Raw genomic sequence first — 27,365 nt, 5'->3', positions numbered from 1 at the left:
CTAGGTACTGGTAACAGTGTCTAACACATGGTAAGTACTCAATAAATACAAGATATTATCATTTCTCTACTACCTATGAATATCTCTACTTCAAACTTCAAGGTAACAGGCAAGGTTTCTTGCAGGGAGGAACAAAAGTACATGTGGGTTTCCAAACAAGCAAGAAGAGATATTGCTTTTAAGTGTATTTTTCTTAGCAGCTTGCAGATAGCAATAGCTGTTATGGATCTCATACTCAAGGTCTGTGCTTGTTTCAAAGAAAGCTCACCATGTGTTGGGAGCTTGGCAGATGACTCAGTTCTGATTCCTTTTATGTTCACTTTCTCTCATTTTTCTTCTAAAATGCACAAGCAGCACAGCATCAATTTCTCTCTCTCTCTCCCTTTTTCTTCCCCCCACCTTCACACACTCCCTTTCCTTCAACACACACACACACACACACACACACACGCACACAAGCATCCACATTAGTTTCATTTTATTTATCTTTTAATCCCCAAAGGATTCACGGAGCAGGCTGTGTGCAGCTGCTGTGTTTTCTTCTGGTTAAATTGGCGGTTACCTACTGTGTGGAGTTGCTAGGAGAAGGTGAATAAGCATGATTACAGCATCATTGATGTACATAGTCTTTCAGTAACAACCTGTGGAGCTCTGTGGTCTGTCTTCTGTATGGCTCTATGTGTCATTTCCTCGTTGTTGTCATTAATATTTGTTGCCTTTATTGTTAGAACATGATAATATCTTTAACTGTTGGTTCCAGATCAATTAAGAGACAAAAACCTTGGCATTTAAAACAGGCACTTTTTTCTCAGGGTGGTGCTGCTGACACTGGTTCCTACCATCTGCTTTCTTATTACATCCTGCCCTCCTTCCATTGGTAGAGACGAATTCAGCTTCTTCTGGTGCGCTAAAGTCATTCACGTTTCTCTTGTGCATAATAGATCTTGTAAACTGTAGGAATTCTGATGTGCTTCAGTGCACCGAACGGTAACAGATGAGCTGCTTTTGGGGAGAGCTGGAGCGCTCAGTCGGTCAGTAGTACAGTAGCAGGCTCACATGTGCGGATTGTTCCTGTGAGGTCAGAGGATCTGTTTATACTGCTGTCTGCTTGGGGGGTGGGGGGAGGGCGGGTGATGAGAGCAGTGGATATGCCTGTCAAAGTCAATAGCAATTCTGGCAGAAGCTGCCCTCAGCTTTGTAAATCTGTAACATTTTGATACACGAAAGATGCTACTATATAACTGTTTGAGATCTGTAGTGGGCTGAGGAATGCTTGTTCTAGCTGCTGAAACTGACTGTAACTATACTGCCCTAGGAGTATCATCATGGGGTCAACTGCTACAGAAATTGAAGAATTGGAAAACACCACTTTTAAGTATCTCATAGGAGAACACACTGAAAAAATGTGGCAACGCCTGAAAGGAATGTGAGTAAGCTCTTTGCTTGGTTCTGTGTTTTTATTCCCCACACCCCACCCAGAATTTGACTATTAACATGACTAATTGTTCTTACTATCTGAATTTGTGGACTGGTGTTTCCTTTAGAAAGATTTTCTCTTAGAAAATAAAATGTGTTCGTCTCAGCTAATAACTTGCTTGAAGGATGACTGATAATCTTTCTTGCACCTGTATGTTTAATATAAATTAAGGTAACTCCCTGAAAATTCATTTCACTGTTATAACACATGGCTTCTTTTATACATTCTGTTTGTATTCTTTAGATATGTGATTTAGATATGCAGAAACGTAACTAGGAAAGCTACTTGCCAGGTTACCTGCAGAAAAAAAAAAATTTCCTTCGGAAAAATAGAAATATTACCACTGGTAGTTATTTTCTCTGATTATGTTTTGAAAAAGCAAGAGAAGGATTAATGAGATACTAAATATTTATACTGCATTGTGCTTATTCTTTGTCTTGATATTTCTTTAAGAAAAAACGTGGAAAAAACACTAGTAGCATTCCAAACTTACTAGAGAGTTTTAGCTTTAAATTAACCAATTCACTTCTTCTGAGAATACAGAATAGCTCATGGTATAAAACTGAGATGGGTCAAGAGATGTGCTTATGTCAAACATGAAATGTAAGTACCTGAGTCAAACTTTAATTGCATTGCTATTCACCTTGCTATTTAAACAACATTTAAGTTTTTTGTTGTGTATGTTACTAAGTTCTGTTTAGTTCTCCAGAACCCTATGTTTACGTGCTTTATTTTAGTTATGCCATAATTTAAAAATCAATTTTGGGGTGCCTGGGTGGCTCAGTCATTAAGCATCTGCCTTAGGCTCAGGTCATGATCACAGGATCCTGGGATGGAGCCCCACATGGGGCTCCCTGCTCGGCGGGAAGCCTGCTTCTCCCTCTCCCAGTCCCTCTGCTTGTGTTCCCTCTCTCACTGTGTCTCTGTCAAATAAATAAATAAAATCTTTTTAAAAAAGAAAAATCCACTTTAACATTTCAATAAAAATATGCAAAATGAATATTTACAGGCCATTGCAATTGCTTAACGTATTTGCAGATCTCAAATGAAAATATATTTGCTGTTCTGTAATAATAGCTGAAGGAATCTTTTAATATGCAAAATGTAGGTTTTCTAGGATTCATAGTTCTATGCTTTGTTTACATACTATTATATATAGTGCAACATCTGAGTAAATTCAATGTTGCTGTTTTGATATAAGATTTTTTAAAAGAAAAATTATGTCAAACTTTGCTTAGAGGAAAAACTCCTACTTCCTTCCATTTGAATGCATTTAGTGATGTTTAGCTATTTAAAGAGCATTCTCTGCATGTTTTCTTTCACTTAAAGTAATACATGGCATTACACTACACTGATATAAGAGCACACTAATAATGCAAACAACATTTAACAGAGAATAACTTAAAAAGGGAAGCCATCTTACATCATTTGAATGAATTAGAGAAATTAGAGAATTAAGAACCATTGCAGATTTAAAATTACAGTTTTTTTGGTGAGTTTGTTCTCTAGGGAAACAAATAATCCTGTAAGAGCAAGTAAAAACTTACAAAGTTAATTAGCATAGATGAAAATTAAACATTGGCAGTCATCAGATGATTTGTGTCCTAACCTAATTTGTAGATGAACATCTGTACCGGAAAAATTATAGATCATATTATAACCCATTTTAGATTTTCTTCCCTTTATCAGGACAGGATTTTTTTGCTTGTCTGTTTTGTTTGTATTTGTTTCATTTTTCTATAGTTACTTAAATGTACAAATATATGTAGTTACTTAAATGTATGTATGTATGATAGTGAATTTGTGCATATGTCTTTAAGAAATTTGAAAAGTGACTTTGTGTTTACTTAACATTTTAGAGCAAAATTATCTGACTTTCACTTTATCAAATGATCTCAAAGATCAATCTCATTTTGTTTCAGTAGAGAGTGACAGCCATTCAACAGTAGACCTTCGACACTTGATAGTCAATGTTGATGTAGGATAAAATATACATGTACGTACTAAGGAAATTTGGTGTGTATCCACATAAAGACACTGAATGACCACTTGGGGAAAAAAATTACTGAAACTAGTTTTTAAAAAAATAATCATTATTACTGAACTTGATTGAAATGACTGATTGCCTCTGTATCATAGAAAGAAGGAATTTGCATTTTGGTACTATGGGTTTAACTTGTACTTTGACTTAAGACATTTCCAGTATTCTAGGTTTAGAACCGTCAAAACAAGAAGCTCTAAATCTAAAACCTGCATGACTAATGACAGCTAAATCTTTAATTATGGTCTTTTGTGTAGTCTGCATTCACAGCAGTGATATGAGGGTCTCCTTATACCATTGCTGGAATTGTCTTGCCTATTTAAAATGTAATATTGACTCAAACAGAGTTTTTAGCTTATCAAAATCTCTGCTCCTAGAATTTTACTTTTTAAGTGTTGGCAATTAAAATTATGCTACTCATGAAAGCTATCAGTTTTGCAATAATATTCTTGGTTTATTAAAGAAAACCCAATGAAGACCTTTATATATTTGGAAAGTAATTTTTTTCACTCTTAACCATATCTAACTTCACAAATACATTGATTTGTCTCAACAGGACATTCTGTTTTTAAGTAGGTTTGTAATACATACATTTTTGGGGTTAAATAAAAATAAAGACAAAGGTTAAAATAAAGCTTATTCAACTATACTTTAAATATGGAAACATGAGCTACTTATTTACAGAAAATATAAGGAATCTCATATAACATAACATCTTAAATCAGTTTTTTGAGTCCATAGAAATAGTTTTTAAATTTTGTAACAAATGTGAAAACATCAATAAACTAAATTAAAATATCAGTTATTCTTTACCATTTTATTGATTTTTTTCATTGAGTTTCTTTTAAATCTTCTTCATGTAATATTTAATTGAGATACCATATTCAGTGATATGCCATGAAATCTATTATTCCTTTGTGGAAACAAGGGTGAAACACTTTCTTCTTCTGATTCCTGATGTATACTTGTATGCTTGATTCTATTAATTTTATTTTACAATTATGACTTTTTTCTTTAGCTTTCTTGAATCCATATTCTACCACTAATTTGTCTCTCAACATGATAATTTAGATTTTACACCATGACTCACCATTATGACAGAATTGTTACAAATGACTATGGCATCATACCCTTCCCAAACAACATTTAAAAAGAATCACATACTTTTCCATAAATGATCAACTGTTTAGGACAAGAAAATACTTCCTATTTCTTCTGCCATTTCAACACCTACTGAAATTTCTGGTTCAGAAGTTTTCTGTGACTCTGGGACCTTTACTACTTCCTACATACTAAGGAAATTTTTCTAACTCTAATCTTTGCAAAGATTGTTAAGTTTATTCATTCCCATGAGGAAAAGTTGTATGTGTTTTCATTATGCAGGGCTTTTTTTTTTCCAGTTTTAGAAATAAAAAAATTGGCAAAATAAGGTAAAATGACAGGAACTATTAGCACCATATTCCCCAAATGGAATCATGCTTCGGGTGAAGCAGCATTGTAGAAGAGGAAATCTGATTCCTTTACTGTCCTGCCTTCTAGAACCCTCTCTTCAAAGTTCCACATCCTTCACATGGTGTCCTTGTACCTGCTCGACATTTGGAGCCTTCTGTCATGCCTCTTCCTCTGTGGCCCCCTCCCAATCAGGCTCAAGGTTGCCCCAAAGAAATGCTTTTACTGTCTATCTGCCTTTGCTCATTTTGTTCTCTCTTCTCGAGGGAATCACTCCTTTCTCCTCTCTCAGTCAGGGCTGCTCTTGGTCCCTGTGATACTTTTAGAGATGTGTGGGGATGTTTCTGGTTATTGCAGTGCCTGAGGGTGTTTCTGTACTCTGTGGACCGCATGGTCCAGGCATGATAAATGCCCTCCAGAGCTTGGGAAATTCCTTTGTCAGGAAGGAATATCCTACTCAAAATCCTAATAGGGATGCTATTAAGTAAAGCTCAAAGATCTCTTATTAAATTTCACTTGCAAAGGAAATCCATCCTGACCCTCCATACTGGTTTAGTTTCCTATATTTGGCTCATGAAGAACGTGGACTTCCCTTTTCAATTCTACAAAAAACTTCTACAAAATCTACCTTCACTGTTTGGCCACAAGTTCCTCAGGACAAGAATCATGTTCATTGTGTCTGCTTTTGGATCCCCAGCATCTAGCACAGTGCCTGGCACATAGGAGATCATGCAATAAATCATTTTCAGTGAATGAATGAATAAAAATTGGAATATTATAGTGGTTCTAACTTCAAAATTAGAGAATCAGTCAGACTGTCAAATAGGGCCTAAAGCCAGGTTGAAGGAGTAGAGATAGATTCACATATAGAATAGGGATGAAGAAGATGGGAAGAAGTAATGTGTGCTTATCATCTACTGGTTTTCAGAACTTCCCAAATATAACATGATTTCAAAAAATAAGTATCCTAAGTTTTTAAACAACTAGTATCTGGTGAAACTTGCATTTAAATACAAATCTGCCTAATTCTAAAGCTTTTCTTTTTTAATATTTTATTTATTTGAAAGAGAGAAATCACAACTAGGCAGAGAGGTAGGCAGAGAGAGAAGGGGAAGTAGGCTCCCCGCTAAGCAGAGAGCCCGACGCGGGGCTCGATCCCAGGACCCTGAGATCGTGACCTGAGCCGAAGGCAGAGGCTTTAACCCACTGAGCCACACAGGTGCCCCCTAAAGCTCTTAAAGAAAAAAGATTTTATTCATTTATTTGAGAGAAAGAGAGAGAGAGTACAAGTGGGATGGGGCCAGGGTGGAGGAAGGGTCAGAAGGCAGAGGGAGAAGCAGATTCCCTGCTGAGTGGGGAGCTCTTCTCAGGGTTCCATCCTAGGACCCTGAGATCAGGACCTGAGCCAAAGGCAGACATTAATTGACTGAGCCGCCCAGGTGCCCCTCTAAGGCTCTTATTCACCTTACTTTCAAAACAGAAAAGAAGACATTCTCAGAATGGTTACCTAGAAATATCACAGAAAAGGATGCAGATCCTTAAAACTCAGTCAGTGGGCCTTGTTGTAGACAGAGTCGTTGCCTCCCAGACATGGCCGTGTCCTAATCCCTAGAATCTGTTAAAATGTTACCTTACAATGTCATGGAGGAATTAAGGTAGCTAATCAGTTGACCTTGAAATATGGAGATTATCCTGAATTATCCAAGTGGGCCCAATGTAATCACAAAGGTTCTTGAAAGTGGAAGAGTGGGGCAGAAGAAGTGATCAGAGTGTTCTGATTTGAGAAAGACTCAACTTGTCGTTGTCAGTTTTGAAGATGGAGGAAACAGGCTAGGAGGCAAGGTACGTGGGCAACCTTTAGAAGCTTGCAAAGGCAAGAGGCAGTTTCTTCCCTAAAGCCTCCAAAAAGAATGCAGCTCTGCCAAACCCTTAATTTTAGCTCAGTGAAACATGCATCAAATTTTTGACCTACGGAACTGGAGCTAATTCATTTATGTTGTTCAAGCTACTAAGTTTGTGGTAGATTTGATGCAGCAACAGTAAGACACTAAGTACATTCCTTCCAGAGCAGAATGCCAGAGTGTTTAATCAACATGACCATTTTTATATTCTTACCTTCTCCACCGCCATTGCCTCCAACACACACATTCTCATACAGACGGATGCCGAGAGGTGGAGTTAGTCTCGGCTGCTCTATGGAGAAGTGGAGTAATACTCTTTATCTTTAGCCATTAAATAACTCACTGTCTTCCATCTAACCCTGGTTTACATGCCCAGACCACCAGTCTTCTTACCAAGCTCTGATATTGAGAGCTTACAGTGGCTTCATTTCAAATACCATGGAAAAATATTTATGTTCTTTTTTGTAAATTGTTGATAAATCTCAGTCTTTAGTTTCACATTGGTTTTGATGGCTTTGGTTGATGGTTTTGATGGATTAATCAGAAAAATAAGTTTAAAAATTTTCCTTAGTCATAAAACTAAAGAAAACCATCTCACAAAATCTATTCTGGTATATAAATATAACCTTAACATAGGTTTCAGTCCTTATATAATATTACATTTATAGAATAGATATGGTTGAGGTAAAATACCTTAAAGATTAAAAACCTGAACTCTGGAATGTCAGCTGTTTTCTAATAAATCTGTCCTTTAGCTCTGTGATCATGGAAAATCTCTTAACTTTTCTAAATTTCACTTTCCTTGTTTGTGAAATCCAATTATTTTATTCATCATTCATTCACTCATTTAATAAATACCCACTGGTTGTGTGCTGTATCAGGCACAAGCTTAGGCACAGAAACTTACATTTTAGTAGAGGAAGCAAATATCAAAATCAATAAAAAAATAAGTTAATAGAGAGTAAGAAGTGACCTGAAGAAAATGTACAAGATGATGTGACCAGGAGTTACTTGGGAAGGCACTTTGGATAGGAATGATTCATGTTAGAACATGACTTTTCAACTGAGAAATAGACAAAAATTGATACCTATCTCATGAGATCATGGGGTGGGGCTAATGAGTGATATCTCTAATCCAAGTTCAAGAGTAAGTAAGGGATAGATTTTGGAGTCCAGCTGACAGAGACCAAAATGTTAGCCTCTTTGCAGACTAAATGTCTGTTGAAGGATAAGATTTTGCAGCTAAATAAGCCAGAACACCCTTGAATTCAATTTATCCACCCAAACTGCAGACCTCCTCAGCATGGGCAAAATCTCTCCTATATGTGCCTCATGGCCTCTAACAGATGAGACTGTGCTTTCTACATGCAGAATATCCTTTCCTCAGCCCCTGAAAAGGATAATTTACACCAGTAGATGTAATTCTTTTTTTTTTTTTAAGATTTTTTATTTATTTGACAGACAGAAATCACAAGTAGGCAGAGAGAGAGGAAGGGAAGCAGGCTCCCTGCTGAGCAGAGAGCCCGATGCGGGGCTCAATCGCATCCCAAGACTCTGAGATCATGACCTGAGCCGAAGGCAGAGACTTTAACCCACTGAGCCACCCAGCAGCCCCCTGTAGGCGTAATTCTTTATGCACAATTCCCAACCAAATGTTCCTCCTCCTCCTTTGTGAAAGAAGGTCCTTCCACTTAAAAGGGAAGGATGGAGGACATGGGGAGATGGAGAGGAGATGGGAGTTGAGGGAAATTGGAAGGGGAGGTGAACCATGAGAGACTATGGTCTGAAAAACAACCTGAGGGTTTTGAAGGGGCTTGGCGTGGGAGGTTATGGGAGCCAGGTGGTGGGTATTAAGGAGGGCACGTATTGCATGGAGCACTGGGTGTGGTGCAAAAAACAATGAATACTGTTACGCTGAAAAGAAAAAGAAAAAAAAAGTACCTACTTACCATTTTTCTGTTTGTTAAAGGTCATTAAATACTTAAGTTGTTATAACTTTATAACTTATTATGTGTGAATAATATATACTACATGTCTGATGTGCCCCTTCTGAGTTGCTTTGAAAATGGGCTTGTGCTACTCAGGAACTATATCCAGGTATAGAGCCCAGATGAGACATCTCTAGCATCCCACTGTTAAATTCTATTTATGGTTCATAGTATTAGAAGTATAGTGATGTTCATAGTATTTAGAATTTGATTGTAATATCTTTGCTACTTTTAGAGGTAAAAATAAAATTTTATACATTAATAAAGAAAAGCAAATATAAACACTAAAGAAAAAAAAGGAAGGATTAGGATCAGGGAATCTGGGTATTGCCCAAATAAAGGGAGTAAAAATTAAATAAAATAATGTATATAAGAAATATAGCACAGTAGCTGGCATACAGTAATCTCTTCAAAATATTGTAACTATTGATATTTCCATAATTTTATCTATCCTTATATGTATATCAAGTCTGCTATTTAACAGCTTTATGATTTTCTCCAAGTTTTTGATTTTTCGATACCTTAGTTTTTGTACCTGTAAACTGGGAATGATATATTACTTATCTCCTAGATATTGAAAAGATTAAATGAATAAATCTCATAAACTTCTTAGGTCAGTGTCCAGAATTCAAGAAATTCTAGCTGTTATCATTATTATTGCTAATGTTACATGCAAATGCAGAATTCTATTTTTTCAAGTAATTTTCTTATCGGAATCAGAGGAGAGAGTTGGGTTGTCAGGATGAGAAAGGGAGACCTTCTCTTAGGTCAGCAGAGGTGCCCTCACCAAGATTCCTGTGTTTTTATACTCAAGGATTTACATTTTCTTGGCGTAAGAGTGATGGGTGTGTCAGGAGAGAGAGCTGAGGAAGAGAAGTGACCTTTGAGTTTCACTGATAGAAGAATTGCCTGGACGGATTCAGCATCCTTAATTCAGCATTTTGTGATAGTCTTAGGATGGATTTTAGGTCTCTATTATCATGTATAATGCAGGGCTAGTATGATTTCCTGAGTCACTCTGGCTTGAAAATCATTCTTTAGGTCTTTCCTTATCCCAGTCTAGGTCTGGTTCACAAAGGAGTTGACTTCCAAGTAATTATTGTCATGTCCCACAGTCCTTCCTTTGCTGATTCATTTTAGAAAATACCAAATTACCATTATATTATTAGATTTTGTCCCTTATTCTAACATATTTCAATCAGCTAATCAAATGTAAATATTTGAGCAAGTCTGATTCCCATCCAAGAGGTCTGTGCTGTAAGCCTTTTGGATATGAAAGGAGCTGTTCACTAACATCATTAAACAGATGATAATGTTAAAGGCTCATGAGAATCCAGTATTCCAAATATCTGGTCTGAGCAAGTATTAGGCATGAATAACTATTTATTGTTAAGGAAGGGTATAAAAGTGGTAATAGGTTATGTGAGGCATATAAATAAAACATTTTCTAGTTTCTCCTTTTAATCTAACTTCTTGAAATTGTTTAAGGAGACTGTATTTTATTTTATATCCTATAAAATATTTTAAAACACACATTTTATTAAATAGGCTCAGAATATGCTCAGTGCAGGTAATTTCTGCTAGGTAAAATTTTGATATTTATAGCTACTCAAACTCATTGATAATTAGTTGTGAAAAAATAGTACAGTCCTAAGTACAGTGTCCACAGGGCAAGAAAACAGAGGTCAACATTAATTCATCTCTGCATAAGAATGGAAGGTCAAAGGATTCTTGAAATTTTGTACATGAACAAGGTACTTGATGATTTAGAAGAAAATAAAAATAGACTTCTTATTAGAAAAGTAATAGTATGCAGGGATGCCTGGGTGGCTCTAACAGTTAAATGTCTGCCTTCCGCTCAGGACATGATTCCAGAGTCCTGGGATCAAACCCCTCTCTGACAGCCTCCCTGCTCAGTGGGGAGTCGTCTTCTCCCTCTCCCTCCCCTAGCTTGTGCTCTCTCTCCCCTTCTCTCTCACTCAGTCTCTCGCTCAAAAATAAATAAATGAAATCTTTTTTTAAAAAAAGTAATACTAGGGGCGCCTGCGTCACTCAGTTGTTAAGCATCTGCCTTCAGCTCAGGTCATGATCCCAGGGTCCTGGGATCGAGCCCCACATTGGGCTTCCTGCTGAGCAGGAAGCCTGCTTCTCCCTCTCCCACTCCCCCTGCTTGTGTTCCCTTTCTCTCTATGTCTCTCTCTGTAAAATAAATAAATAAAATCTTAAAAAAAAAAAAAGTAATACTATGCTGATTCTGGTCTGCTTAAATGTGGACATTCTAAGGTGTGTTTCAAACAACATTTGGAGCAAGATAAAACATTGAACAATTTATACATCAATTGTATTTTTAGTTAGCTTAAACTCATAATTGAATCATAGTAGTAATATATTTTGTAATTTTTTGTGCTTTATAATTTCTAAAAGATTTTTCTTTTGGTCTATGTGATTCAGCACAATTATACCATTTCTTCTGATGTGAAAACTGAGCCTCAAATATACTAAATGACTTGACAAATGTTTCCTGGGTAGTAGGGGGAAGGCCAGATTCCTAAGCCCATATCTTTCTTTACCAATCAACCCTGGCTTAGATAATTTCATTTAATACTCACTATAAAACCTGACATTTTAGGAATTAAAAACTATTCTCTTGTTTTGATTTCGCCACAATCCCGCCATCTGTTTGCCTAGTTTTGCATACTCCAAAAGGAGTTATCACTTGGCATATGCTTAAGATGTCAGAAACTCCCCGGTTCTATTTCTCTCCTTCTCCTAGACATGTACTACTATTACTCCTTTAATCAAATTATTTTTAAAATGATCTTAGCTAATATTTTCAAAGGAATGTGATTTTCCTAAACTCTCTTGCCTCTTTGGAGCTTGGATACTTACAAAATTATTTTAATTTATTTGGCCTTTGGTGTCCCAAACAACAGAGGAAAAAAAACCCCAAAACCCTGCACAGTAGAGACATCTGGGTGTCTGTCCCTAAAGATTTTATTTACCAGTGAAGGTAAAGCCAGGGGTTCTATTGATTAAAACTAGGTATTTTATTCCTGCTGTGCTGCTGCTTCTTGTTCTAAGAGATTTTATGCACATAATAAAATTCTTTCCTGAAGTAAAGTGCACAGAATTTTTCTCCTTTTATTTTAGAAAAATCATATAAATGGAGTTTATTCTGCTTTATTTCTGACAGAGAACATAAAATATGTAAAGGCACACAGCATTTTTCTCACCCATTTTCTGACTGCATTTGGAGATAGTTATTACACAGACTAAGGAGCTCCTCTTGAACTTTTAGTGCTCTCAAAATCCCCAGTATCTTCTACTGCTACCAACTGAAAAAGTATCTTTGTAAGTGTGACTCTTCGATATTTCACCCTCCAGCAAATTTCTGCCTTGATATCTCAGGTTTTCCAAAGAGCTCTCTGTTTGCCAGAAATTCTTCCTTGTTATTGTTCACTGTTGTAATGTGGCCCAATTTGTGACTTCCAATATTCATCGACTCTTGGGTAATCCCTCCCATACTGACTCTGAGCTTGGCCATGCAGCTTGCTTTGGCCAACGGGATCTTAGCAAATGTGACACACGTGAAGGTTTGGAAGGGGCTTATGCATTGGAGTTTATTCTCTTTTGCTGCTTTTTGGAACTCTCCTACCAGCATGGGAAGAAATCTGGTCAAACCTCCTGGAGGACGAGCCTGTGAAGCAGATATAAACCATTCCAGCTGAGTTCCCTTTACACCAGCCAAACCATTAACCACCAGATATGTAAGTGAAGTCATCTGGGACTATCTGACTTCCTCAAAGTCATAAGGAAATAAGAAATGTTTGTTGTTTTTGGCCACTAGTTGCAAGATGGTTTGTTGCACAAAAAAAGTCAACTGATATACACCAAAATCAAGCTCTTAGCTTCTACAGTATTCAAATAATTCTTTTCTGGCTTTCAGAATTTTTTTTCCTACTACCACTCTGCTATTTTTTTTTTAACCTCCCATCATCTGCTTTCATTTACTCCTCTGAGCCAATCAAAAGATTATGAAAATAAAACGTGATTTTCAGAAAATCAGTTCAATATAATTCTCTGCCACTTATTTCCAACAGCAACAATATCAACTACATGTCCCTACTTACAATATTACTTCCAATACATGATGTCTCAATGAGCCCTCTGCTGAAATGTGTTGCTCTTAGGTTTCGTGAGCAAGTATAATTTCCTACCAAACATAGAATAAGGCAGGGAAACTGCATGGTTGTCTAAGGAAAGATGGTTCATATCCTGTTACCCTGGCAACAGGCACTGGGAAGACCAGGGCTCCCCACACATCCTGTTGCCCTGACAACAGGTCATGCAGGGCATGGGAAGGCCCAGTTCCCACTCTTCTAGGCCTCTTCTTTGCAACCACAAAGAAAAAGGAGAAAGTGATTTTCCATCTTGTTCCTCCTTACCTACATATTTCTTCTGTTATCTGAATAATTCCAGTATAAGTTTATCTCTTCAGATGCAGGAGAGGGTATGAAAAATGTGACCTTGATTTTATATTCATGAGCTCTGAAACATTTGCTAATTTTTGATTGGGTCAAAGGAGTAAGTGATAGGAAAAAAAAAAAAAAGAGAGAGGGAGGGAATCAAAGCAATAGGGGGAATGAATTGTGGAAACCAGGTAAGTACTATGTGAAAAATGTAGGGCCAAGAACTGATTTGGGGTATGTGTCACTTAGCTACATTGCCTAGACTTAGGTAAGTTTTAGGGTGTTCATCTGAGAAAGTCACATATATGAAATGATCATTTATTTTGTTACTCCTATTTTGTGAGCAGACAATGTGTAACCAAATACCGTATGATAATACTATGTTATAAAATTTTTATGAACTTAATTTGCAATTTTACATAAATTTTCCCTTTTTTATTTTTATTCAGCTTTTCTTTTCTTTCATTACTTATCCTTTCTTACCATATAGAGTTCATAAGGAAGCACTCTGATTCAATTCTTCTTTTCCTTCCTTCTATCTTTGTTCCTTAAGCAATTGTTTTGATTGTATTAAAGAAATACACTTTACATTTATTTTTGGAGCTCTATATTGCTTTGTCTTCACAATTTATGGTATATAAAATAGTTGCCTATTCAAAACTGACATATACCATTAGTTCAGCTATTAAGAATCTCTATCAATTTTTCTGATTTAACATAAAATTTTAGCTGACTCCTTTGTTTTTAAAGATAGAATAACAGCTTTAAATTCTGTAAAACAGAAGTCTTTAACTTTTGTAAGCCAGAAGTCTTATTGGTGAAGAGAAAATGTCTGGCAAAATCTTCTCTTAAAAAACTAGACAAAGGGATTTGTGGAGACAAGATCTTCAATTTAAACAGAGTGAAAAGGGGGGTATAAGCTGGTATAAAAGCAGTGTCCTTGTGAAATTGTAAGCAGGTTGACATGGAATTTCTGAAAGGCCAGGTGGGAAAGTTGGATCCTAATCATAATATTGTTAAAGTCAGAGAAGAACCACTCATGATTATCTGAGACTAAATTAGGTGACCCTTCTAGATACTCTAATTGCATTTGAGGCATTATTGTTACTGTCCACTAAATTGTTCTGCATTTTACGCAGCCCTTCTGTTCCTTTTCTGGGAGTAACAAGAGCAAAGGGGTGGAATCCATCTAATTATTACTGTATCCTCAGTGCCCACCACAGTACACTGCAAGAAGTGAAACCTTAAAAATATTCTGATATATATTAAAAAAACCCATAGTAGACAATGTGCAACAACCTTACATTTGAAAAGTATAGCTAGTAAAGCTATCGTTGCTCTGCAGCAACATTAATTTAATCTGGAATGTCAAGAAATTCTTTGGAGGGTATTTAAACTGCTTCTGGAGAAAGGAAGAGAATGAGGTATCAGAACATGACCAGCAGAAGTTATTGGGGATATGACTATGTCACAGATTAAAAAAAAAAAAAAAAAAAAGGAACAAAAGACAAACCTTGTAATTTGAAACTTAGAATCTTAGGATTGTTGCAAAGGATAAAAATAATGCTAAGTCCTCAGACCCAGTGTCTGGCGTATGAGGAGCATCTACAAATGATAGCTGCTACTGCAAATTACTTTCAGGGTTCAACTATGTGTAAGATTGCGTGTTTGTTTTTGCCTTTTCCTCTGCCAGGTATGAGATTAAAATTGACTCCAGGTAACTCTAGGATGGGTAGGTGGCAGAGGAGATTCAAACATGGACTGAATGACTACTCCAGGACTGTGATTTCCTAAGAGCTATCTATACCGCTTATATCCTAGCAAAACTCAAATTTTTGTTTCATTATGTAATTGAATAGCTAGGATTATGTTGAGAATATCTTTTAGTCATCAGTGAATATTCTGGCCTTACACGATCTTGCAGCCCAGGGAATTCATGGTGAGTGAAGATGGCTGTGTATTCTGTGAGGGTTATTGCCAAATTGCAGTGAGTTAGGCAGAAGGAGATAAGCTGACCAACTTGGGGGCCATCAGGCTAAATACTTTAGCTTCCAGGCTCCAGTTACTTGTCCTCTACTGAGCTGAATAATCCCCCCTTTGCACAGTCCTTACAGAGAAAGTTGCAAAGAAAGATAGTCTTGAAATTTCACAATGTGATTGTATAATTTTAGGGGTTCTTGAGTTTTATTTTTACCAGACATCAAGTCCAAGGTGTGTGATAAAGCTTGTACTAAAGTCATAATTTTCAAACTGTCATTTACTATTTTTTGTTCTGAATTCATCCTATTATGTGAATCATATTTCCAATTAGAGATAAATATTTGCAAAATGTGGATCAAAAGATGCCAGTAATCCATCTATCCACAGAGGACTCATGGGTTAAGAAGAGATCATGTATGCTTATTGACTGAGAATGTTCCAAATTAAATACTTTAATTGAACATAATAAAAAATAAATAAATAAAGATAAATAAATAAACAAAATGAAATTTATAACCAAAATATTAATATCTGGTTTAAAGGATTAAAATATTCTTGACATTAGCTCCCAAATGACTTTATTTTATATATATATGTATATATATGCTTTCCCTCAATTTTACAGAGAGCATTGTAACAGATTTTCTTACTCTTTATCACAAATGGTTTTATTTTTCTAAAAAAAATTACCAAATGAAATGCTAAACATGTTTACCTTTATTCTTACATTTCTTTGATTTCTTTTTTTAAAATTTTTAATTCTGTACTAAAGTTGCTAATGTCTACTTCCTGTTATTAGACAACTTGGTTCATTTACTGATAGCTAGAGCACCTGGAAAACAAGGAACATGATGGAATGACTTTAGAGCACTTTGGAATTAGAAACATGTTACCAAGTAATCTTAAATTCCCCAGGAAAGGGAAGTGTTTAAGTTCAAAAATAAGGAAATAAAGAACTACTCTCTTTGATAAATTCATATTGTTTTGCTAAGTATATATCTTATGAGTTTAAAAGTAAACACTAATTTACACAGTGTGAGTCAAACCTTAGCCACTGATTAAAACTATCTGATGAGTGAGAGTCTTTAGTAAATAAAGTTGTAACTTAAGTTCATCAGCACAATACTGACACTTGGAAAAACACTGAGGTGCTTTGGAAAGTGGGACTAATGTTATTTGCTTAACCCACTGAAGCTGACTTACTAATACAATATAATTTATTTGTTCATTCAATGAATATTCATCACTGGGTACTTAGGGAGCGCCAGCATTATTCTGGGCACCACAGATATGATGATAAGTGGTACTGTCGTGACCCTATCTTCACAGAGTTACATTTTGATGGTGAGGATGGATAATAAACAAACAAATATGCAATGTAAATTTAATAAAAGCAAAAAGGGTAAGATGACAAAGTGTCTGGGAGGCGCAGAAGTGGCTATTTTAGAAGATTTGTCAGGGAAAGGCTGTATGTGATAGCAACTGGTAGAGAAGGGCATTAATGAAGTGAAGATGAGCTATGCCAAGGCCTGAAGCAATGACATCCCAGACAGGGGAGGCAGGAGCACAATCCCGTGTGGCAGGGTGCATGTGACACATTTGAGGAAAAACAAGACCAGAAGGGCTGGAGCACAGTGGGTGAAGGAAAGAGTGAAAAATTGAGAATGGAAAGAAAGGAAAAAGTCACATTATCTAAAACCCAACAGGCTCTGATAAGAAATTAGGATTTTATTTTCAGCCTGGGAGGAAGCATTTGCAACTTTGAAGCAGCATATTGGAGGATCTGACTTATGTTTTAACAACATAATATCTCTCAACAAAAAGTAGAATGGAGGTTACCAGGGTTTGCGGGGTAGGGGAATATGGAGATATTGGTGAAAGGGTATAAACTTCCAGTTATAAGAGTAACAAGTTTTGGGATCTAATGTACAGTATTATAGCTAATAATACTGTATCATATACTTGAGTACTGCTAAGAGAGTAGATCTTAAATGTTTGCACTTCAGAAATGAAATGGTAACTATGTGAAGAGACGGAGGTGGTAGCTAATACTATGGTGGTAATTATTGATTTATAAATAATTAAAATTTATAATTATAAATGCATTTTACAAATGTATCAAATCAACAGGTTGTACACCTTAAACTTGGGTGGGGGGAAAGGCCTCCCTGCTTATTTTGTGGAAGCTAACCCTGACAAGGGGGGAAGTAGGGAAGGATAAGATTGGAAATAGGAGGCTGTATTAGGAGGCTAAAGCAGTTGTCCATGACAACATTGGTACTTACAGACATGGTAAGTATTCAGATTTAGGACATATTGAAAATTAAAGCTGTAGAACTAACTTATGAATTGGGAGTGTGAGGATTGAAATGAGGCATAAAGACTTGTTTTATTGTGTGTGTCTGTGTGTGTGAGAAAGAGAGGTCCTGAAAAAATGGGTCATTTATGGTCCCTTATCTGAAGTCCTTGGATTAAAATGTGACCCAAATTCATGAATTTCAGATTTCAGAAGGGTAATAAGGTGCCTATTCCAAAAATTACTAAATATTCCCAGTGGAGTCTGGGGTAGCTCCCAATGGATATTTCTGCAACAAAACATAATATAGATAGTAAATGGCCTCTACCAGTTCACGTCAGGTTTTGCTGCCAAATGAGTTCAGGTCAGATCAGATTTTACTGCAAAATGAAGATGTATGCTGTTTAGAGTTTTCGGATTTTCATAGCTGTGGGTAAGGGATTATTAACTTTTACCGTTTCCTGAAATGGGGAAGATGAGGGTAAAAACAAAACACTCTTTTAGATCCATGAATTTTGAGAAGCCTATCAGACATTCAAGTGGCCTTCCAAATAAAGAGACAGCTGGACTGATGGGAGGTCAAGGCAGCAAATACAAATTTGTGAGTCATCAATATACAAATATATTTAAAATCATGGAACTAGATGAGATCATCTAGGGAGTTAACAAGGGTACAAATGAGAAGAGACTCAGGGCTGAGCCCTCAGGTACCCCAATATTAAGCGCTTGGGAGGAGAAGTCAGGGAAGAAGGAGGAGGAGTGGCCAGTGTGCTGTGGCCTCCTGGAAGCCAAAGATGACTGCTTTTTAAGAACCTCAAATATCAAGTGTCAGATGTTGCGGAGACGTCATGTACACGGACTGTGCATTGACCATTGGTTTTTGCATTGTGGAGGTCTTTAATAATCTTGGCAAAATAGTTCCATAGAAGAAGTGAGACAAAATCCTCATAGGAGTGGGTAGAAGAGAAGACTGGAAGTGAAGAAGTGGGAGCAGTATGTACCGCTAACTCTTTAAATAATTTTCTATAAAGGAGATCATAGAGATATGGTGACAGCTCCTTTACACTTTGAGTGTAAAGCAGTTTGTTAAATGTGGGAATATTATTAGAGAATTCTGATGGGAATGATGATACAAATGATTCTGTAGGGAGAAAAAAAAAAACACAAAACACTGCAGAGAGAAAGAGAGAGAGAGAGAGGAAGGAAGATCTCCATCCCCTTAAACAGGTGAGAGGTAAGGGCTGCTTAAGTGCAGAGACTGGATCTAGGAGCAGGACACTCATCCACGGTAACAGGAGGGAAGCAGACTATTTGGGAACATTTGCAAGTAGGCAGGTGAAAACTTGGTGATGGTCCCCTCTGGTTACTTTTATTTTCTCAGTGAAATGAGAGGCTATTTGTAGAGAGTGAAGAGGGGAGAGAGGGAGCGGAGATTTGAGGAGAAGGTGTGAAACAGTCAGCTCCGCAAGGAGTGTGACTAAGGAAATGCAGCGGAGCTGGTGGGCAGTGCTGAGCTTCCACCTCAATCACATATTTCAAGTGTGATCAGTTTGCATCCCCATGTGCTTTTTTTCCCCCCTGTTACATTCAGTTCAGCTGACTGCAGGCTCGGAGCAGATGCAGAACTGGGTTTGCGAAGTTCATATATTGCCAGAAAATCCAGTGCCATGCATGAAGAAGGGCTGAGGGCTTCTTTGAGGTTTAAGGTAAGGGGAGAGGTGAGACTATGAGGGAATAATGGACAGCAAAAAAGTAGAGAAAGTCAACAGCTTAGAGGAAGAGGAGGAGATAATGAACTTCTAGAATGAGATATCGGGGTCAGTGACCTTTTGTTCTTCTCAAAGGCGTGGAATGATAAAATAGACACATATTATGTGTAGACAGAGTTATACAAGAAAGATAATTTGTGAAAACAATAAATGGTAGGTAGTTTTATTCTCCTCCTGTTTATAGAAACCCCCCCTGTGAAATCACCTTTCATTACTAGGCTTTCTCTTCAAAAAGGTAGTGGCTGGGGCGCCTGGGTGGCTCAGTGGGTTAAGTCACTGCCTTCGGCTCAGGTCATGATCTCAGGGTCCTGGGATCGAGTCCTGCATCAGGCTTTCTGCTCAGCAGGGAGCCTGCTTCCCTCTCTCTCTCTCTGCCTGCTTCCCTGTCTACTTGTGATCTCTCTCTGTCAAATAACTAAATAAAATCTTTAAAAAAAAAAAGGTAGTGTCTATTAGGAGTGGGCACGTCTAATTTTAGGGTGCTTTTCCTTAACAACAGCCTTTTAAATATTGCCTATTCAATAATAAAAATGGGCTTCAGAAAATAATGACACTGTGTTTGGTTAAGGAATTTCAGTCACCTTTTACACTTGAACCTTACAAGGTGTCATGAGAACACATAATAGAGCTTTTCTTTCACCTTTCATCAGGGAGTAAAGTTTTACCGTTTGTAGTATTTTATGGCAAATTTCAGTGCGTTTCATCAGTAGCAACAGGCCAAGCGTGTAACAAGGACTGCTGTGAAATATGGTTTTAGTCACAAGGATATGGGAAGTATTTTACTACATAAGAGTTGTTCCTCCGTTTACATTAATAGTAGTGTGAGTCGACCTAAATAATTCAGACTTTAACTTCCTTCCTGAGAGCCAAACCATCTTGTGAGTCTGCACACACCAAGCAAGCAATTATCCCTTTCTTTGACAATGAATTTAATGCCAGGAGGGAACTTTGCCTTGGTTGAAATTTTGTAAAACTGTCTCACACACTCACACACTCACACACACACACATAATAATGATGCTTAGTCATGCACTTTGGTATAAGTGCAACTGCCATTCAGTAACTACGTATAATATTGTGCTGATCAGACATAAAGAGAAGTAAAAGTCATTGTTTCCTTTGATTTTTATCACAGTGTCATTATACATAGAATTTTGTGGGTCATAATATTAAAGAATTATAAAACTTCAATGTAAAGGTCACTGGTAGATAGATATTACATCTACTTTTTCCAAGAAATTGAACCTTCTGTTTTTGTGTAATAAACTAATTTGAGGATAGTTATATATGAGTTATGTGATTATTTAAAAACAACTCTTCTGAAATGTTTGTTGAATTTCTTTTTTTTTTTTTAAGGATTTTATTTATTTATTTGACAGGCAGAGATCACAAGTAGGCAGAGAGGCAGGCAGAGAGAGAGAGGAAGAAGCAGGCCCCCTGCTGAGCAAAGAGCCCCACACGGGGCTCGATCCCAGGACCCTGGGATCATGACCTGAGCCGAAGGCAGAGGCTTTAACCCACCGAGCTACCCAGGTGCTCCTGTTTGTTGAATTTCTTATTTAGCATTGCATGGTTGATCTCATTTGAGCTTTGGTACTAGGTTGCTTACCCCAAATAATCTTCGCATCTTTCGGTCCTTGGTCGGATGTTCCCAAGGTAATGCTGTGCATTTTATTGGTGGTAAAGTGAATTTCCTTCTTAATTCCTAGAGCTCTCTCTTGATTTCCCTCCCTTTGAGAATTGGCGGAATATGATCTGAGACTGCATGACTCCTGTTTATCCTGCCATCAAAGATGTACTTGACTGTCTGAAACTGCCAGTCATAGGCTTTGACTGGGTCTTTCAAGAAATATAAACTTGGCTTCGTTGGTATAATCCTATACATTGCATAACACTTTTACTTTCAAAAATTAATTTTTATTTTTTATTGAAGTAATAAAACAGTACCATAAGACAATGACAACAGTTCTCCCCTCCCCCGACTCCTTGGCACTACCTAGGTCAGCTTCATGAGACATCAACTTTCATCTTTTAATTCTTTCTTCCTGTAAATTATCTGTATTTCAAAATAATGCTTTTGTGTAGTTGTTTCTTGATTTATCTATTTTAAGCTTATCTACTGCCTTCCTATAGCAGTGGCTGAAAACAGCACTTAGACCAAGCTCTAACCACGGCCCTTTTGGGTTACCCTCCCCCATTCTCCTAGTATAGTTCTTTTACCTTTCCCATGAATCAATATTTGGCGTTTAGTCTTGTGACTGAATTGTTTTCACTTCTGAGTCAAGAAAAGAAATGTGAATGTTTCCTGTAGAGTACAATCCCCTTGTTTTTCCTGGAATTAACAAATGTCTTGTTTTAATTGTTGGTTTTGATTACTGCATACCTATCACTAATTCTTTCCAAATTCAGAAAAAGAATTGTAAAACACCCTTTAATATTTTTCTCATATTTCCAAGCACATCATGGGCTTTTCCTGTCTTAATCTTTTCCTTGGAGACATTGTCTTTCAAGCCTTTGTCCCTAGCTCCATCTGGGTTCACCAAGCCTGAGGCACAGCTGAACCTGGGATTGCCCTTTGCCTTCATTCTGGGAAATCCCTTCAACACCCTCATGAGTAGGGCCTGTTGTTTCCTGGATCCTGTGCTTTCTTGATTTACTCTCATTTAGGGCATAAGCTTCTCTAATAGCTTCCTGAAATAGGACACTTGAGAAATACATTCATTTACAGTAATTCATATATGAAAATGTATTTATTCTATTTTTATATAGCTTGCCAGGCTCTGAAATCACAAGTTAAAATACTTTTTCCTCAGAATTTTAAAAATATTGCTTTATTGTCTTTTAACTTTAATACTGCCATCAAGAGGTTTGGTTCTGTTAGCCCTGATCTTTTTATGTGATGTTCTTCCCAACCCTCATGAGTCAGGAACTTCTCCTTATTCCTTTTTCCTCTGAAATTTCATAATAACATTGGTATGAGAATTTTGTACTGGAAGTTGGTGGGTCCTTTTAATCTGGAAATGCATGCCTTGCATTTTTTGGAAAACCTCTACATTTGTTAGTTTGATAATTTTCTTCCTTCCATTTTCTTCATCTATTCTTCCTGGATTAAGCATCAAATTTTATTATATTTCTACTTCTCTCATCTATTTTTGCTTTCTTAAAAAAATAAAAAACTTGAACGTCTATTTATCAACCACTCCAAAACTTTTCAAGATCTGACCTCTTTCTTATTTTGATGGATTCTTCTTTGCAGCACTCTGTTCTCTTGTAATACATGCACCACTTTTTATAGCTCTGAAGTCCATTTTTGTTGACTAGCAATTTTTCTTCTACTTGAATAGGCTCTTTGTACTGAGTTACTATTTTCTGTGTGTTTGTCTTTCCTGTTAAAGACTTTCCTGAAGGGGGAAGTCACTTTTTAAAAAGAGACACTAAAAAGCTGATTGATGCTCAGTGTGAGTGGACAGTGTTTGTTGGCTTGTGGGCGTCTTAGTAGGGTGGGAGGTACTCAGCCATCTAATTAGGTACAAAGTGCACATATCTGAAAGTCTTTTCTCTGGAAACATTTCTTTTCTACTGGAAAATAATCTAACCTCTAGTCTAGGATATTAAAACCTTGTTGCCCCCTTCTAGAACTGAGTGAGAAAAGGAGTTGGGTTCATACTAATTATTATGTAGTTTTTTACTTAGTTTAATTTTCTAAAATACAGCAACTCACATTTCTCACCTCTGTGACTTAATTCCACCAGAAAATAAATATCTAGTTTTTCATAACGGTGTGGGAGCAGTACTCGCTTAGTACTTCTTTGTATACTGACTTTCAAATAAACCTTACTTTGAGTCTAACTTTGATTTTCTGAATTCTACAACACGGGGTGCCTTTAATTTCTGGATGTTTTTATGGTTCTTCAGGGTGAAACTTCTGTTTCTAGCTGGTTGTTCTTCACTAAGATTTCCACTCTTCCATATATTTTTCAAACTTCTAAAATACGATTAATCTCTCCTGTCGTGTTATCTTTTTTCCAATTCAGTTTGTTCTTCTGGAGGATTTAGAACATTTTTATGTCTTCACTGTCATGTTGGAGGAGTTTTAGAAGATAACAACGATAAGTGCATGTTCAATTACCATGGTTAAAAAAATGATGCACTTAAGTTTTCCAATGCTCTAAAAAATTAATTCTAATTTTATTTTGCACTTTAATTTTCTTGAAACCCCTAAGGTAAGACTATGTACCAATTCCATTTATTATATAAGGAAACAAAAGATTCTTTTCTTTTTTTTTCCCCCTAAGATTTATTTATTTATTTTAGTGAGAGAGAAAGAGAGAGCAAGTGAGCAATGCAAGTGCAGGGAGGAGCAGAGGGAGAGAGAATTCCCACAAAAACTCCCCTCTGAGCATGGAGCACATTGGGGGCTCAATCCCAGGATCCTGAGATCATGACCTGAGCCTAAATCAAGAGTTAATCGACTGAGCTACCCAGGGGTCCCCAAAAGGGATTTCTTAAAGTATTGTATTTTAGAATTCAACACAGGGAACAGGAAACAGGCTGCTATTTGAAACAGAAAGGGATTCAATATGGACTCAATAGATGTTTATAAAATCATAGGAATGTTTGTAGGAGTTGGAAGTCAGGAGCCACCACTAAACTAGCAGGTTAAAAGATCAACACCACAGCTGTGATTCAGAGGCAGGAAGCAGCTGGGCCACCACCACTAGTGCTACTACCCCACTGCGTATAGATATCCATTGGAGGCAGGGCCTGGATATGCAAAGGGGGAATCCAGCCAATACAACTGTCTTGTGGCCCTGTTTGTCAGCCAAAATCAGTAGTAGGAAGATGGCTCCTCCTAACTTTGCCTTCCAAATATTCCAAATACTTTGAGACTGCTTTTCCTTGGTGTCACCTAATTCATATCTAGAACCTTAGCTAAAATGGTCTGGTTATAGATTTTAGCTTTCACCTCTCTTGAAATAGAATGTCTCAGTATGAAGCATCTACTATAGTAGTATACCTGGTTTGTGACAGAGTTAAAATTGGACCCCAGTTTTTGTGATTTTCAGCATTTTCCTTTCTACTGTTTCATTTTAAAAATACAAACTAATAGAAAATAATATAATATTAATATTTAAATATTAAAGAATATAAAAATCACATTAAAATTTATTATCCAAATGGAATAATTATCTAAAATACACTAATGATATAATTGACATGTTCTTCTTTAGAGGCTTTAGAGGACTCAACAGTATTTGACAGTATCTAAATATATAGAATACTATTTTGATTCCCATTGCACAGAGCATATGGATCTATATTATATGCTTAATGTCATATGAGACTGCTAGAGGGATAAAGAAATAAAAGTCAGTCTTTCCTTTAACTGGGTAGATAAAGCTAACTCCTATTATTGATGGTAACAATAAAATATGAAATATATGTATTTTTCTTTATGGGTGAGAAAAATACTTACATCTGTTTTTTGTCAAGAACTCTGTATTTGTTATCTCCTTAAATTTCCACATAAACCTAATAAGTTAATATTGCCATCCTCACTTTAGAGAGTGGTAGTATATACACAGGAAGGTTAGATAACTCCACCAAATTATGCTGTCATTGGACTCTAGAGTGGTATTTAAGTATTGTGTTTTTCCTTTTATACTAAGATACCTCATGAAGAAATATGGAATGAACCTTGATGAAGGGTAGGATTTGGGTGGAGGGAAGGGTAGTACAGGTGTCTCAGACTCAGATTCCATCAGAAGCCATGACTGATGGTGTTGGATTGGATGGGATTATGGTAGCACAGAGTATTCATGTTGCCTCTTAGGACTGCAGCCTCTTAGTTCAGCTTTTTTTGTTTTGTTGGTTTATCAGCATGCATAGTCATCTGATTTCAGAGGAAAGTCAAAATCCATATTTTTACTTATAGTTTTTTTACTTTAAAATATTAACAAATAAACCAAGCTTTAAAAATCAGTGGGTCAACACTGTTGAGACCAAGGTACAACCCTTTGTGTACTTTGAAGGCCACCCAGAAGGCCAAGGACAATGTAGAAGTTGCCAGCCAAAGTCATATTACATGCTGGACCATCCATACAGGAAAACAGGGCAAAAATTAAGTATCTGGCATTAGAAACAATTATCCTTTAATCCATATTGAATGAGATATTGAAAGGGAGAATTTCAGGACTTATTTGGAGGGAGAGCTGTCAATGTGCTGCTATTCTCATCACCTCCAAGGTAGAATGTAGAGGTGAGAGACTGGCTGGAGCTCCCTTGTATATCAGCAAGGAAGAATGTCCACTGGGCTTTGCCAGCAACATCAGGGTAAGGAGGAGTCTGTCTTCCTGCAGGCCAAGTGAACCATTAGAAAGAAGTCAGCCTGGTTCATTTCAAAGGAGCTCCTGCCTAAGATGATTATCTGGGAATATAAAGTAGCCCTAACAGAGAATAACAGAGAAAACGTGTAGAATGGACCAAGGAAGGAAGTCCTTGGTCAGATAGAGGACTAGCATGACCTGCCTTAGGAATTGTAGTTTGAGGACCACAGAGAGAAGACCTCCAAAAATTCTATGTTTATGTGGATCCCACTAGAGAAAATGTCAAGATCTAGAAGAAACCAACACAGGAGAGCAATTGTATCTGTATAAAACTGTGTAAAACTGCACCCTCCCCGCTAATTCCCTTTCTTCTTTGGTCTCATAAATTACAGAGTTGGAAAGGAAGGAAACTCTAACCCGAAGCAGGTCTGAGCTGGGGTTGGAAGGGCAAGGCTAGAAAATTCTTCATTTTGAAAGAATATGGAGTGCTAATTATTACATTGCATGTTGGCATTTTGACTTCTGAAATGAAACTTAGGACTGAAAGGGACCAGAAAATCTGTGGTACTTGGATTTCATCTGGTAGTAGAAACAAAGAAATCCAGAGGGTGGGTATAGAAGAAAAACGAGGGAAGAAAAATAAAAGACTCCTTCTTGACTGTAATATGTTCCTTAAACAAGACAGGTGTCTGTAAGCCAAAGCCGTGTGTTCTCTATTTGCAGCCTTGGGGATAGAGAAAGATGGTTGGGGGTGGGGTACTAGTATGGGTGAGCACTGGGTGGAGAAAGCATGATCAGTAGTACTAAGTAATAAAAAATATAAAACTTTTACTATAAATAGTCTGCATTCTGTTTTGTCTTTTCATTTGTTTTCATTGTAGAATCCAAATGACCTTGCGAGGCCCTTGGTACACATTTAGATGAGTTAACGAAACTGACGGTGCTAATGCTTTTAGACATGTAGATGGTAAAAGGTTACGTTGGCTTAGGAAATAGCCCCATTAAGACCATTAAACTTTCTTCAAATGATAATACATGACATGTTGATGACTCAGTAAATGATTTTGTATGCTCCTCTGAAGCCCACTGCAATTGATTTTTTAAAACATACATTTCTCAAGGATTTAACAAAATCACCAAATTAAGGAACATTATCATTCTCTGATTACATAACTACTAAAGTGCCATCATCTGGAATTTGGAATTTTGCTCACATACTGGTAACAAAGGTATTGCAAGGGATGCCTGGTTGGCTTAGTTGGTTAAGTATCTGCCTTTGGCTCAGATCATGATCCCAGGGCCCTGGGATCGAGCCCCGAATCCGGCTCCCTGCTCCGTGGGGAGCCTGCTTCTCCCTCTTCCTCTGCCCCATCCCTGCTTATGCTCTCTCTCTCCCTCTCAAATAAATAAATAAGATCTTAAAAAAAAAACAAAACACTGAAAAAAAGATAGTCCAGAAAATTCTCTGGGCGATTGGAAGTTTGTATGAGTTAAGGGAGAATTCTTGTAATATATGACAAGGAATACTTTGACTAATTGTTAAGGTTTTGACTAATTGTTAAGGTTTATGTTCTCTGAGTTCCTGGTAGTGTTCTGTTGTTTGGGACTCTTGCAGCTGCTGCATGGTGAGATGAGTTTAGCACAGAGTAGACGTTTTACACAATAAAAT

General features: G+C 37.0%; 1 protein-coding gene across 3 annotated transcripts in view; it reads left to right on the top strand.

Annotated features, from left to right (window-relative positions):
- The first annotated feature begins 472 nt into the window (after positions 1-472).
- Positions 473-27,365, top strand: part of PDE1A (phosphodiesterase 1A) — a 344,943-nt gene continuing 318,050 nt past the window's right edge. Inside the window, exons 1-2 of one of the 3 annotated variants that reach the window (XM_046019690.1) lie at positions 473-588; positions 1,316-1,426. In XM_046019690.1, the coding sequence (XP_045875646.1) occupies positions 1,326-1,426 (101 nt within the window). In that variant the 5' untranslated portion in view covers positions 473-588; positions 1,316-1,325. Of the gene's footprint in view, positions 589-941; positions 1,079-1,186; positions 1,427-27,365 lie in introns of those variants that run through there. The other 2 variants (XM_046019688.1, XM_046019689.1) reach the window with 2 other exon arrangements.

Source organism: Meles meles, chromosome 9 (assembly GCF_922984935.1).
Source record: "Meles meles chromosome 9, mMelMel3.1 paternal haplotype, whole genome shotgun sequence".
In the NCBI taxonomy this organism is placed as follows: Eukaryota; Metazoa; Chordata; class Mammalia; order Carnivora; family Mustelidae; genus Meles; species Meles meles.
The sequence above is the reverse complement of the archived record's forward strand: the minus strand, read 5'-3'. Positions and strand labels throughout refer to the sequence as shown.